Source organism: Cotesia typhae, unplaced genomic scaffold, assembly GCF_013202065.1.
Source record: "Cotesia typhae breed Kobodo isofemale line unplaced genomic scaffold, CoteBio_Ctyphae contig_83, whole genome shotgun sequence".
Taxonomy (NCBI): domain Eukaryota; kingdom Metazoa; phylum Arthropoda; class Insecta; order Hymenoptera; family Braconidae; genus Cotesia; species Cotesia typhae.
Genome location: NW_027423769.1, coordinates 265001 through 280489, shown reverse-complemented (window position 1 = coordinate 280489; position 15489 = coordinate 265001). Strand labels below are relative to the sequence as shown.

At 29.7% G+C, this 15489-nt stretch overlaps 3 protein-coding genes across 3 annotated transcripts in view; 2 read left to right on the top strand and 1 right to left on the bottom strand.

Annotated features, from left to right (window-relative positions):
• The first annotated feature begins 1548 nt into the window (after positions 1–1548).
• On the top strand, positions 1549–9019 carry LOC141533187 (octopamine receptor beta-2R-like). The gene is made up of 5 exons (XM_074251916.1): positions 1549–1887; positions 3079–4404; positions 5086–5389; positions 6491–6602; positions 6709–9019. Exons 2-5 carry the CDS (start codon positions 3544–3546, stop codon positions 6917–6919), a joined length of 1488 nt encoding a protein of 495 aa, XP_074108017.1. The 5' UTR covers positions 1549–1887; positions 3079–3543; the 3' UTR covers positions 6920–9019.
• A 971-nt stretch (positions 9020–9990) lies between these two features.
• Positions 9991–14724, top strand: Tsl (membrane-attack complex domain containing protein torso-like). The gene is made up of 3 exons (XM_074251920.1): positions 9991–10125; positions 13098–13889; positions 13948–14724. The coding sequence occupies exons 2-3, from the start codon at positions 13200–13202 to the stop codon at positions 14341–14343; spliced, it is 1086 nt and encodes a 361-aa protein (XP_074108021.1). The 5' UTR covers positions 9991–10125; positions 13098–13199; the 3' UTR covers positions 14344–14724.
• A 10-nt stretch (positions 14725–14734) lies between these two features.
• Positions 14735–15489, bottom strand: part of LOC141533188 (tetratricopeptide repeat protein 5) — a 2220-nt gene continuing 1465 nt past the window's right edge. The window contains 3 exon segments of the mRNA XM_074251917.1: positions 14735–14988; positions 15052–15196; positions 15286–15458. Of these exon segments, the coding sequence (XP_074108018.1) occupies positions 14869–14988; positions 15052–15196; positions 15286–15458 (438 nt within the window). The 3' untranslated portion in view covers positions 14735–14868.

The following is a 15489-nucleotide window of genomic DNA, read 5'->3' as shown; positions in this document are numbered from 1 at the left end:
GATGAATCGGCATTAATTATACTCCAGAAAAATCTTGAGTAAATTAAAGAAATAATTCAATATCTGATAATACTCGGTCTAATTATTGGAGTCTCATAGACTTTTGATTCGCGATTTTATCAGAGTCCTCCTTTCAAGAGCAAGTACAAATGTTCCCGATTGTTATATCGGGTGAATGTAAAACGTGAATATGTACATAGAGTCAAATTAAAAGTTATCACGTGAGAGGTGCACACAAGGCCGAAGAGCACCAACAACCTACACCCAGAAATATAAGACAAAGAGAAAGAGAAAGAGTAAAAAGAAAAGACTACTCTCGGTGAATTTCACCCAAAGTATTCAAGTATTAGGTTTATCGATCTTCCAAACGCTCTGAAAGCTCTTGGCTTTTACCTATATACACCAACATTATCACTACAAATATAACTCCTCGCGTACTATAAGTAACCAACAACTGAGGCCTGTCAAGTTCATGACATAAACTCTCTCAAAAACAATTCTCTCAAACATCCTTCAAATAAAACTACTTCAGCATTTTTTATTTATAAGAATATTTAAGTTATCTTTTCCGGGAATCTTTGCTATAAATGAAACCATTCATTAATCCTCATAAATATACCAATACCAATACTGATTAAAATTTTTTTTTTTTAATCTTAAATTATCTTTAATAAATGATTTTTTATTAGTAAAAAAAATATTTGACAAAAATTAAATAATTAAACTCTTCAATACAGCTAAAAAAAACATATCTATTAATGTTAGTAGACATATATATACATCTTCCATATAATATAATATAATACAGCAGTAATCAATTGAACATAACTATCTTTCATAGTCTTTTATCCTCGGGGATTTTGTAAAAGCGCATGACCGTGAGAATTACAGCGGATACATCCCTTTGTTCATTATTCTAGTCTATCCAAAAGATTTAAATACAATTGTTCTTCCTTCTTCGATATTCTCGTCTCGATATATTTATAAACCAAACTGTTTCAATATTTCAACAGTCGCTCTATTAATATTTCGACACGTTTAAACGCAAGCTCAAAAAGTTCCTTTACAATATCAATCTCAAAGGGAAGAAACTTTTTAAAAATTAAAAAAACTGTCTGGAGAAGTTGCCAGATAATTTTTCAATAAAAATTTGCTGTTAGTTTTATTTTCTTGATAATAACTTTAGCATCGGCTCTAAAAACATGACCTTGTATTGACCGTGGTGGTCGGTCACAAGGGAACCGGGCCACTCGTGCGGTATCGATTGACACCGCGCGAACTTGACACGTGAAAGAGCAAGTTTTGTAAAGTTACAATCAAAGTTTCCTAATTTTCTTCGATAATTATTAATAAAATAAACAAAAGTTTGCTTTCTCACCATCAGAATTTTCTTCTTTAGAAGAATAAAAATTTTTTTTTTTTTTGCTATTTCTTCTCTGAATTTTTAGCAATAAATTGAAGTAAACTCCAAAGCGAATTGTTAGTACTTCCATTGAGAGAAGTTGGGTGGGAATAATTAATTAATTTAATGATAAGAGGCGTGATAATGGCCATGGGTGATGCTGATGGTAAAGTAATAGTGATGAATTTGATAGTTGAAGTTGAAGGTGTACTTGAGGATAAAATAGCGTAATAGTAACTAAAGTGGTGACGACAAACATTGGCCGCCACCTTCTGTCGCAGAGCAATTGTACCTCGCCGCCGATATTCATCACCAGAACAACAACGGCGCCGTGAAATGTCGCGACGTTCAGTCTGCCGGCGTCATTCGTCGATGATTCTACTCGTTTTCCACCGTGACTACTTACTTAAACTGTAACTGTGTGTGTTCAATAATTCACTCTTATTTTTTCACTGTGAACTTGACTTCTAATGCATAATATTACAGTACACCAGTTATATCATATTATTAAATAATAAATTTTGTATTATTTTTACGTATAATTTTCTTGTATTGATACTCAGAATCGTTGAAATTATTTTAATTGTTGTCATCAGTTTATCACTCTCTCTCTCTCTCTCTCTCTCTCTCTCTCTCTCTCTCTCTCTCTCTCTCTCTCTCTCTCTCTCTCTCTCTCTCTTTCTCTTGAAAATATATCATATGTTTCATTAATGTATATTAATTACTGTGATTTCATTTTCTATATTAATAATATATACAAGTGTATTGTTATTCAATTTTGATATTATCTCTCGATGACATAAGTATAAAACCTTATATTTATATTTCTTAATTATTTTGTATTGATCAAAGAAATTTTTTTATGTTACGTAATTTTTTTTAACACAAAAATTTTATTTTTTATTTTTTAATTTATATTTTAAAAAATTTATCAGATATTTGCTGATTTAAATATCATAAAAAATATTAATGAGTACTTGGCTTTTTTTTAAAAGCATCCCTTTTTTATTTTTCACCATTGAGCTGCATTCACACCACCCGATTGATTTTCAACAAAGATGAATATAAGAATCGCTCAATTAATTTATTTTAACGAGAAATGTAGTTCCATTCTGATTGATAGCATTTTTCCGATAATACTATAATTCAGCCGAGTCCTCTTTCAGGAACAAGATCCTTTTACAAATGTATGCGTGATCTATAAATCGTTAAAATCTTTCATTTACTCGAACGTACTTAAATCATAAGCACCGAGATTGAAAAAAAAAAAAAAAAAAATACATAACAACTCTCTCTGTACTAATTGGACAATATCAATGATATATTTTCAATGATAGGAAAAATAAATGGTAAATTTTTATAAAATTCCAAAAATAAATTATAATTGTACAGGTACCAGCATCACGAAACTTGATTATATTTTATCAAGGGCAATTTCTTAGGATCAATATTATCAAGAGAACGATTTTAATATTTAACACATGTTATTTTTGATAGTAATCACGTTTGTAAATATTATAATTCAGGACTATTAAATCAGCATAACTTTCGTTTATTTTTTTTTAAGCTTCAAGGAACATTTTTAAATGTTTAAATGTTTAAATGTTTACCCTAGACTTTACAGATCAAATATAACACTAAAAAATAACCGAAAATACCTTTGACGAACTTTCTAGGTCAAGCCTAAATAATACCTAAATAAATATAAATAATAAAAATTTCCGTCAAATCTTAACAATAATATTCTAACAAATAAAGACAATGTATAATTTATAATTTAAAAAATGTGTCGGACTAAAATATTTTAACAAAACGACTGACAATGAAATATAATAAGAAAAAAGAACTTTTTATGAAAATAAGGATCTGTAAAAGGTAAAACACAATGATGTGTATGATGATTATGACAAATGAATAAGCGAATGACCATTTGGATGGTGATATTTGGGTAATGGCCGTGCCCTCGACATCGGTAGTGAGTTTAGACAGCGAATAAACTCACAAAGCGATGTCTGATCAAGTCGCCGTGGATTCCCACCGGACAGAGAGACCACTTCTGGGGAATGGGTTATCACCGCGAAAGAAGAAATCAATAACGACAATTGAAGAAATAAAAACCTTTGAAAATTTATTTGGAGACAATGAAAGACAGGAATCAGCGTCAAACTCTACATATGGAGCTAGAAAGTGAAAGATCCTCGTCAAATGAAGAGGTACACCTTAAAAATGATTACAGGAGTACTTTTTCCGTTGATACTGACGACATAATAAGCTATCTCGAGACAACATTTATAAACCAAGTGGTGATCGATTATGACAATAATTACAATATTAATATAAAAGAAGACGCCGAGAACAATGACAATTTAACAGTTCGGGACTTTATAGGTCCAAATATAATAATAAACAACAACAACAACAACAACAACAACAACAACAACAACAACAACAATAACAACAACAACAACAACAATAACATTAACAGTAACGGCAACAATAATGACAACAACAGTAACTTTTTTTCATCCTTGATTGTAGTAAAAGGTATATTAATGGTTATTATTATAGTTACCGCACTCTTTGGTAATGCACTAGTTATCGCAAGCGTTAGAAGACACCGCAAGCTCCGTGTACCGACAAATCGGTACGTGGTGAGTTTAGCAGCCGCTGATTTATTGGTCGCTATTTGTGCAATGACATTTAATGCCTCGGTTGAGCTGTCGGGAGGAAGATGGCTTTTCGGAAGATTTATGTGCAACGTGTGGAACTCTTTTGATGTATACTTTTCAACTGCCTCCATTCTTCACCTTTGCTGCATCAGCGTTGATAGGTATTACGCGATTGTTCGTCCCCTCGAGTATCCAACTATTATGAAGAATGTTGTCGTGACAGCGATGCTAACTAGTGCTTGGTTACTTCCTGCGTTCATCAGCTTCATTCCTATTTTTTTTGGATGGTACACCACCCCAGAACACCTTGACTATCTAAAGGAACATCCTGAGGTGAATTTTATAAATTAGATTTTTATTATCGTAAAAGAGAAGAATATGACTTTTATTTATTTTTTCGATTATCTCCGGTCCTTTAGATAAAATCCGAGATCTATAAAATAAAAAAAATAATTTTTAAAAATTTAGAGTTAAATTATGGATGTAATATTGGACGTACAAAAAAGTAGTAAAATATGTAGGGAATTTAATTTTATATAAAAATAACCCTTGTCACTTTTATCGTACCTCTGATACCTTGAGCGGAATGTAAATTCGGAGTTGAGCAAAAAATTTGTTAAACATTCAGTTTAATGAAACAATAATTTGTAAAAATTTGAAATCTAAATACCGGGGAAAATATTGAAGGGAAAAAAAAAAAAAAATAAATAAAAATACATAAGAAAGTAAATCTTTTATGTAGAAAATAAAATTTTTTATCGAAAAGTTTGTTGTCAGTCCTCGTGCCTCATCCTTTAATCCTCGATCCTCGATCCTTTAATCATAAAAAAATATTATACAATACACCCACCTGAATAATTCAATTTAAATTAAATCATTCTATTCTATTTTATTTTATTATGTAAATACAAACAAAACGTGACAATGAAAATTTATCTGTTTGTATATTTTCATAAGCAAATTGAATATACATTTGTAATAAATATTAATATCAATATTTGAAAATGTTATTAGGTATGTGTTTTTGTTGTGAACCGCCCATTTGCACTTATAAGTTCCTCGGTGTCATTTTGGCTTCCCGGATTGGTAATGATAATAATGTACTGTAAAATATACAAGGAAGCAGTGAGACAAAGAGAAGCCCTTAGCCGAGCTTCCAGCAACACCGTGCTCAATAGTGTTCATTTACACCGTGTGTCAACCTCCCGACACCGATCAAGAACTTCTCACCAACTTCTTCTTCAGCCTACCGAGGACTTTCGCGTTAACGGTGGGACCTGGTGCAACACAGCAGCTATCGAGCTAAATTCTGATAATGGTAATTTAATTTAAATATTAATTATTATGGATTTAATGGAACATGGATAAAATAAAATAAAATAAAATAAAATAAAAAAGAAAAAGAAAAGTGGGTGTTATGTTTTATGCTCCGGGTCTTGTAGGGACACCAATATCAGACAATAACATATAGCCGAAGCCGAAGCCAAAGCTGAATAGAATAGAATAAAATAAAATAAAATAAAAAGGGGTTGTATAGGGTATACGGGGCTCGGTTAGTGTAGGTTAGTGAACGCGCTTGATTTAGGCTCCAACACCGGTAATACACCTATCTACTACCCGGGATTTACTCATCCTCTTGAGCTACTGGTCCTCCGCCGCTCGATATTGGAATACGGTACACGTAGTAACCGAGGAACGTCAACGAGACTGCGTGTTAAATTCAATATTTTTTTCCTTTTAAACTTTTTTTCTATTGATATATACGCCGAGACCCGAGACCTCTTTTATTTTATCCCGTAATTAGTTTATCAAAACACGGCTGCGTCTCTCGCGAACTCCAATAAGGAAAGGAAACCTGCTACTGGAGACAACTTGATTAAAATTTTTAATTAATTTCGTAAAATACAATCATCCCAATTACCAAAGCAATATGTTTCCCTTTATATCATCGATATTGTAATATTGCTAATTACCAATAAATAAAACCGTACATGTCACTTTGAATTTCGAAATTACGATAATAATAGAGCTTATTAATTATTGATGGTGAAATTGACAATTATACTTGAAACGTAATCACTTGACCTGTAAATTAACTGAAGAGTATATTTAAAAAAGGTCAAGGACTTTAGGTCGAAAGGAGATTGTCAATAACCATTTGTATTATAATTATAATTTAATTCAAATACTAAATTAATATCTAGTATGATTTTCTACGGTATATTTATTATTATTATTATTATTATTATTATTATTATTATCAGTTGACCCGACAGATATTGTTCTCTCAAATGTTTATAAAAGTACTGACAGATGGATTCATGTTCCACATTTTTTTCCAAGATTATTGATTTTTTTTTTTTTTTTTTTTTTTAATAAAATGTTTCAAACAATTATTAACTAAATTTTTAATTTTCAGGTACGACAATACGCCAACAAACAAAAAGTTGGCGAGCTGAACACAAAGCCGCAAGGACTTTGGGAATTATTATGGGGGCATTTCTTCTTTGCTGGCTTCCCTTTTTTATCTGGCAAGTACAATTGTTATATAACTAAAAAAAAAAAATTTTTTTTTAAGTATTTTTAAAAAAATAAAAATGATTACTTTTTAATTTGGCGTGTTATATTATTTTCCAGGTACTTGACAACGGCACTGTGCGGTGAGGCATGCGACTGTCCTGACGCAGTGGTTTCAGTTCTTTTTTGGATTGGATACTTCAACAGTGCATTAAATCCTCTGATATATGCATACTTTAACCGTGACTTTCGGGATGCGTACAAGGATACTCTGAAAAGTGCATTGCCATGTTGTGCTAGCTGTTGGAAAACGCCCTCAGACTTTCTATAGCCCGAACAGCACTCGCGCTCGCGCGGAATGACTTTGTATTCGGTGCAATTGCAAACATACAATAACAATAACAATTAATTGCGCTGATAATATTGTTATACATATATAAAATATCACAAACGCAAGGCTGCTTTGTTAAATAAAAAATCTAAGATATAAAGGATAAGTAACTCCATTATAAATAATAAAATAATAAAATAATAAAATAATACAATAATACAATAATACAATATGATTGAAAGAACAACCATCGTCAATAGTTTAATGTCTTAAGCTTTTATAATTGTGTTACTGATGATGATACTAGTTGAGTAATTAGTTTTTAATTATTTATTAACCAAAGCGGTATCGAATTAGACAAAAGTTTACGCTTTTATATACAGCACGTATAAAATATACACTATTTAAACAGGATGGTTTAATTTAATTCGCCGGTTAATTAAACCGAAACAAGGGAAGAAAGGATAGATTAGAGAAAACATGTGATGATGATGATGATGATGATGATGATGATGATGATAATTATAACGGTGGTGACTAAATACTTTATATCAAGACGTTAGATAAATTTATTAAAGAAATTATATGTTATTATTGAGCTAGAAAATAATCGCTAAAAAGTATACGTACCATAATAATGTAAGAATGTAAGAAATATATATAATTGAATAATGAAAATGTAAAAAGTAACATAAAGCAATAATGATTAAATGTATATAAAATTATTACAGATGAAGGATAATGATCGTACTGATGGCCTACAATGATATTGTTATTTTTTTCATTTCTTATTTAATTGTTCTTCAGCTTTGCAAATTTGGCAAGTAATGTAAATAATAATACTATATGTAAATGTTTTAAATAAATGTCATAAAAAGTATCCTGATATTTCAATAGATTATCAAATTGTATTAAATATAAATGTTATATTGAATTAAACTTTTGATTTATTTATTATAAAATAAATTACTTTAAAATATCAAGTTAGGACTCTCTTATCGGCAACTTTGAAAGCAGCTTTGCCGGGGCGGATTTCGCTTCAGCGACCGCCGACAATGCTGTACTTTCTTCTGTGTAGAGCAATTTTACCACTGGAGATCGCAATAATATCGCAATAATATTGATAATTCTAAACTTTCTGAGTTTTTCAACTTTTTTTTTTTTTTTTTTTTTTTTGTAATTTATAGATATTTTCCAACAGTCTAAAGCTTTTAGCAATCGAAAACAAGTTCAGAAATGCCACTTGATACTAAAAATTCAATTTTTCTTTTAACTTTTTAAATTTATCAACTGTTTAAAATTTTCTTCGCTTTTGGCAATTAAAGATGAAATAGAAAATTTTATTTAATGTAGTAAATTAGGTAAAAATCAATTTTAACATCTTCTAAAATCTCTTTGCGCCCATTCTGAGACCTACAAGTGAAAAATTAAAAATTTTAAATCATTTTTAATGCAACAAACAAACAAACAAACAAACAAATAAATTTATTTTTCTTACTTTGCTGTTGTAATAGAACCCTTAGTTTTAATTTCTCAGCAAGTAACATGAAAAAATAATCGGCTCATAATCTTATAGTCTAGGTATCTATCCGATATAGATGTGTGTTGCGTGGCACATAACAACATAACCACCTTACACAAGGTGCCCGCGCTCAAGGTCGCTTTATATGATACACAATATAAATGTACAATTTGAAACCGGTTGTTTTCATCATTACCCAATTATTTAATATTGTTTGAAACATGTATCACTTCTAAAAGCCAAATCCATCATATATTAAAAACTAGCCGCTGTCATTATATAGATATTAGGAAAATCAAATTTCATTTAACTGATGTCTCCCTTACTAAAGCAACCGTCAAGCGCAATTAAAGATAAATAATTATTCTCAATTCTCAATAAGATATAGATATATACAATATTTTTTCTATTTCATCAGACACATCACGATAATCCGCAGCCTTGACCTGTTGAAAAAAAAATTCAACCACAATTCTCAATCTTGAATCCTTTGTAAAACTGTACGATAGCCTTGAATTTAAAATAATTACTGTATAATGGCTATAAATTATATGCTAAAATATACATGTCTATAAATACGCAAGGTATAATTTATGATTTATTGTTTTACAGACGGAAAATAATACTGATACCGCAAATATTTATCGAAAAATCATCCAAGGGGCACGATATACATTTATATGACTTTTTATCGTTTCTTATCTCTCAACCGCAATAAATTTACTGGTTTTGTAATTTAAAATTTAAACATTTTTCAGCGAACCACTCAAAGCGTCAGATAAAATTCTTAAACCCTGAACCTTCCTTAATCTTTTTATGTCTTGTCTTTCTAGTATGGTATTAAAATAAACATAAAGATGCGTTTAAAATATATGCGGTGTAAAAATAACCAAGGGACCAATGGAAAGATTATTTTTTTTGATAACACCAATAATTTTTCACTGTTAACAAGAAAACTTTTATACACTTGGGGTTTTTAATAAATTATCAAGAAAAAGAAATATTTATTTTTTTTTTTTTAATAAAATAATATTAAATCATTAATGGATAACTTTAATTTGATGAAATGAAAAGCAGAACGTAAAAGTGATAGTAACCTTTAACAAATACAGATAAAATTTTAATTGCTGTATAAATATAAAAAATAAGAATAATAAGTTAAAAAAGTGTTGAAGTAATTGTAAATATAAATACAGTATATTAGAGTAACCCCGTCCGTCCCCTACTATAATACCGGGAGTAAACTACTACATCACTACGACTCATGCCGCCAACCGATTTCGATTTGCCGTTGCAGTCATTGTCGGTCCTCTTGGTGAGCCGCAATCGCAACCGCACCGGGACACTCTACTGCTCGAGCAAGGCTGTCCGTAAATAATAATAATATTATATATGTTGTCCAACTATCGGCATTTATCAATAATAAATATATTGTTGACAATATTAAACAAATTTTATTATACTATGTTAATCAGTGAGTAATTGATCTGCTCGATTAAAGTTTCATGTGACTAAACAATATCAATTGTTAGATTTTACTCCTTTTAAAATGTTCGGATGTCAAACGGTGGTTAAAAAAATTTATAATTTTTGTTATTATTTCAATAAATTTATAAAAAATTTATTGTTTCTATAAAAATAATAAATTTGAATGTTAAAAATGGAGATAAGGTCATTTTGAAAAGTAAGTTGACATAATTTTTAGAAATCGATCGATTATTTTTCTTTTTTAAAAGTAGATTAGTGTAACAATTGATCGATCGAGTGATTTTGTGATCTATTATTATCATTGCAATTTTTTAAATTTCTTCATGAAGAATAAAGCTTTTGAATGTATAGAGAGACCTGTAAGTATTTATTGGAAAGGAAATTTTGTGTCTTATTAGATATGCATGATAAAACATTGGAGAAAAATTTAAGTCTAATATTATTATTGTTATTATTTTCATTTATTGCCGTTGTTAGTTTCTTGTTGATACTGATAGAGAGAGAGAGAGAGAGAGAGAGAGAGAGAGAGAGAAAGTTGAGTTTAAAACAGAGATCAATATTATGCAAGAAAGTAACTCTCTGGTAGTACTTTGTTTAAATATCATAATAATATTATTGGTTAATTATGTAAAACTTTTTATTACATCTCTTACCAACTCACTTCAATTAAGTAACAATTTATTTATTCATTTATTATTAACTCGCACTAACATTTATATTAATTTATAAATAAACATTGGCTCATCTTTGTCAATATTATCCATTTTTTGTCACTATTTATTGTTTTTTCACAAAATAATAACAAAACTATTTTGTAAATATTGTTTTATTAAATACAGTTAGTCAACACTGATGAATCAGAAGATAAAAATGTGCTTTATATAAAAAAAAAAATATTGTAAACATTAAACAAATAAGTTTAAATATCACGAATGACGTTTTATTATTTTTTCTAAACAATTTATAAGTTTCAAAAACAATTTTTTATTTTAATTGTTAATATAAAACTTGTGACGTATGATTTGAAAATTCAAATGTGCAGACAGATAATATCTGATGAAAAATTTTCCAGACCAGACAGTTTATTGTCATCAGCGGTTTTAACAGAACAAACGTCAGCAATTTAGAATTTTTTTCTTTTAGATAATAAATTATAGGTCAAATTAAATAATGCTGATAATTTTTATTATTTTGTATTTTAATGTAGAAATTAAAATTATTATTATTTTTATTTGGAAGATAAAATGAACTTGATTGAATAAGTGAAAACTAAAAAAAAAAAAAAAAGACATTAACAATCTTATAAAAGATTATTGTGTATATTATTATAAATTTTCTAGTTAGAGTCAGTCAATGACCCATCGCAAATCAACTTTTATTTGATTGGAACATGAGGAGAGAGATAAAACCAATATACAGATGTAATCTCTGTATAGTAGTGGCTATGGTTATATTAGTCGCGATGGCGTATAATAAAAGAACAGAGATTAACGGAAATGAAATAAACTAATATGATCCGGAGGGGCTCGATATATTTCAGTCATCATTATCAATTTTCTTCATGCTCCATGTCTCGTCACGCAATATTTACTCCATTACTAATACACACTGACATCATTTTATTTTATTTTATTTTTTTTTTACCCAATGGCCCTTTTATTAAATAAACAATTACATATATTTTATCAGACTGGGATTAATTTATTCAACTTTATTGCTTTCCTACGATAAGGAAATTTAAACAAGTATGCGACATTTTAGAGCGTGTTGGTGTTATTTAATAGAAATCTGGATAAATATGCATAGGAATAAATTTATAAATATATTATTAAATTTTTGATTGCAGAAAATGTATCAAATTTAATGACCACTTGGAAATAAATAAAATAGAAAAAAAAAAAAAAAATTTGAACTTTTACTCAGATAATAAAAATTAATATAATAACGGAGCATTGTACGAAAAGGTATTGGTAATCGTAATTGGTAATTAAACATACAAAAAACGTATGTCCTCAGTGTTTACAAATTCATGTCAAGGTCCCACTACTAGTAGAATCATGTTAATCGAATAACTTGCATCATTTACAGATACTTACTCAAATAACAAGTTTTACGCGTTGTACATATAAATTCACCGAGAGCGAGTTGTCAGTTTTGACAAAAACTATCGATAGAAAATTTGAAATAAATCTATTTTTAAAAAACAACTCTCTCAATACTATTAAAGGACAGTCGAAGAAAGTTAGGAGAAAGAGACTGTAATAGGCAATTTCCAGTTGCGATATAAAATAAATAAATAATTAAATGAAAATGAAGTTTAATTTATAAAGAATAGAGATATGATGACTGCATGAGAAAAAATATAACGAGTAGATGCTTTCGCTTGTGTTGCTAAATGTTACTGGGGCAACACTAAAAAACGAATAGTGTATTTAGAAAGGTTCACTTAGCGTCATTACCGATTTTAAATATAAATATACAAATTAAATTTAACATTTATTCAATTATTCTGATAAAAAGAGCTTTTATTATTTTTTTATATTGATTATAATTAATAATTGCATTGAATTATTTTAAAAAGGAATGTACACCTTGCTATTATTTTATAATATACCTGGAACAATGATACATAACTTCCAACAAAGATAGATCTTTATCTTTATCTTGTTGTATAAACAATAAACTTACAAAACAACAACTCGTGACACAAATATATTTTTTTTTTTTTTTTTTTTTTTTTAAATATAATTCGATACAGTATGGTACAACTTAAATTGCATATCCGGTAGACACTTACACCAATCTTAACACATTTTAGAGCTGATAGTTATACATCAGCATTAGCAGGATCATTTTTTTTTTTTTTTTGTGGCGACATCGGCGGCGTATACCCTATCTAATGGTTGCTAGTTATATTATAATTTAAAATATGATTTTTTTTTTTTTTTTTTTGTCTAAGCGATAATCTAACCACTGTATAATAATATATTAATGCGTCACTATGATTATACAACTCGTGACACATTTGTGTTATAATTATATCTAAATATGATATTGTGACCTTCCTTTCCGGATTTAAGTTCGTACAAGCGGAAAAATATTTATTATCTCAGCTTGAAAATTATTTTTTTATTTATAATGTAAAATAATAATATTCTTTTGTTATAGGTTGATAAAAATCAGTAATTAATGACAACCAATAAAAAGAAGTAAATTAAATAAAAAAATAAAATAATAGGAATGTCGTTGTCATCATAAATAAAATTTTAAATGGTAAAAAAAGGTGAAATGTATAAAGATACTAGTATAAAGGTGGTTGTTTGTCTGTTGACATTCCTACTAATAATCACAACAAAGATTAAAATAACAGAGCAAGCTGAAAAAGAGAGAGATTATTCAGCGATTCCAAAAATAGGCGGCGCAGTTAATATATTCAGTCGTTATGGTTATTTGAGCATAAGTATGCGAGTGGTGCCAAGAAATGACTCGGACACATGGATATTCCGAGAACCAACGGTGGAGGTTTTCAACAAGGTGATAACAGCCCCACCAAGGGTTAAGAGTAAGACAACGGTGTTTGACGGTGATTTCCACATGGAATTCTGCGACAATGTCAGACAATTGCTTCAAGCTTACTTCAGAGATTTTACATTTGAGCGGATGGACAGACCTTGGAGGGCATTTACCGGAAGTTGGTCGGTCGCGACTATCGCAAGACACCTCGGTATAAATTCCTCTTTCATAACTCAAGATCACTGCTACGTTCTTGTGAGAGTCGCCAGGTACCGGGAGAATAAAAAACTCGCCGGGGCTCCCGACAGCAGTCTAATTTTTGATCAAAGTGTTACCAGAGAGGCGGATAATATAACAGTCGGTGACATTGCTGGTACTATTAAATTCATAAGGAATTTTGGCTCACACTATATCGCTTCCTTCGTCACTGGGAACTCCCTCTACCAGGTACGGAGCTCATATTTATAAAACTTAAATAAAAATAATATTAATAAACTTGTTTCAGGTCTTTGTTTACACACCTCAAGTCTACCAGAGGATAAAAGAGCGTCTGAAAACGCGTGGCGTAGCTCAGCTGTCGAGTGTCGAGCTCAGCAACTTTTTCTCCCCGTGGTATGCCGAACATATGGGAACTATTCAGTCCGCAAGCGGCAATCACTCTGTCGAGGCTTGGGCTATTGAGAATCTCCGGGTCCAGTACTACTTTTTCACCTACCCGACTCTTCTTAAGCTCCACGGTGATGCTGGATTACTTTACCAGCTGGATGATCTGCTCGGGAATGAAGCGCTCTTGCAGTTACACCTGAAAACACTGTCGCCGCTCTTCAAAGATACGCAACAACGCGACTGGTTTTTAGAAGTTATCGACAATTACTTTAAGCTATGGGAAGTTAACATGTAGTATGTGATGTCTTCATCATAATTCTGTGATACTTTGGTCAATGATCAATCAATAGTATAGATATTGATTTTTTAAAACTTCAACGTCATTTTTTAGTCATCTCTTTGTAATTAAGTGCTCATATATCATACATTACAGCATATACTCTTATCCTTAAACAATATATTAATCAATATTTATTGCATTATTAAGTAAAAACTATTTTTTAAGATGAAACAATTAATTTCTTATCTTTTTATGCATTTATAATAAGTATAAATTTTAACTATTTTCTAAATTATAATAATTAAAAAAATTTTTAAGGCTGATAAGAATATTTGTATTTGAACTTTAAAGCATAAATAGAAATTTTATAAAAATTTTATCGTAAAAATTATAAAACTAGTTTTTTTAATCTAAATTTTATTTTCCATAGAAAAAATTATTATATAAGAATTTTATCAATATCACATACCAACTTTTAGGACAATGTTATATATACATGAACAGTAATGACAATAATCATATTATTATTATCTGTTTAATTTAATCAGATCTTTTGAAACTGGAAAGTTGTACGCTAGCTTGCTGATCACGACCCAATTTTTTTCCATTAACAACCAAGACGACGGGAGTTTCAACGCGTATTGATTTAAAGTCAAACTCCTGAAAATTAAACCAACCAATTAAAAATAATAACAATAATCTATTTATTATTTTTTTACTTACATTGCGAGAGTATGAGAATTTGTGATGCGTTAAAAAAGGCTCAGGAATTGCTATTGAATCACCGACAGTGACGCCGCGACCTTCGGCTAAATTATATACGGTTACTGCCAGGCAGCTGGTGTGTTCGTCAACCATGCAAAACGTGCTGAAATTCAATCAAATAGTTCAATTAATCTCCTAATAAAATAAACATATTTTTTTTTTTTTTTTTTTATTTCAAGTATAAAAAATTACAATGGCACGGCGTCAGTATTTTGAATCCAGCAGACAACTTTACCGAAGACGACTTTCTCAATGTTCAATCCTTCCTTTAAATTTTCTAAAGGCGTAAGCTCTAATTTTATTGTTTTCTCTCCAGATGTATAAGACCCATTTTTATATGGACCCATGTGTTTCTTATCCAACGCCTGGATCATAAAAAATTTTTTATGCAACAGA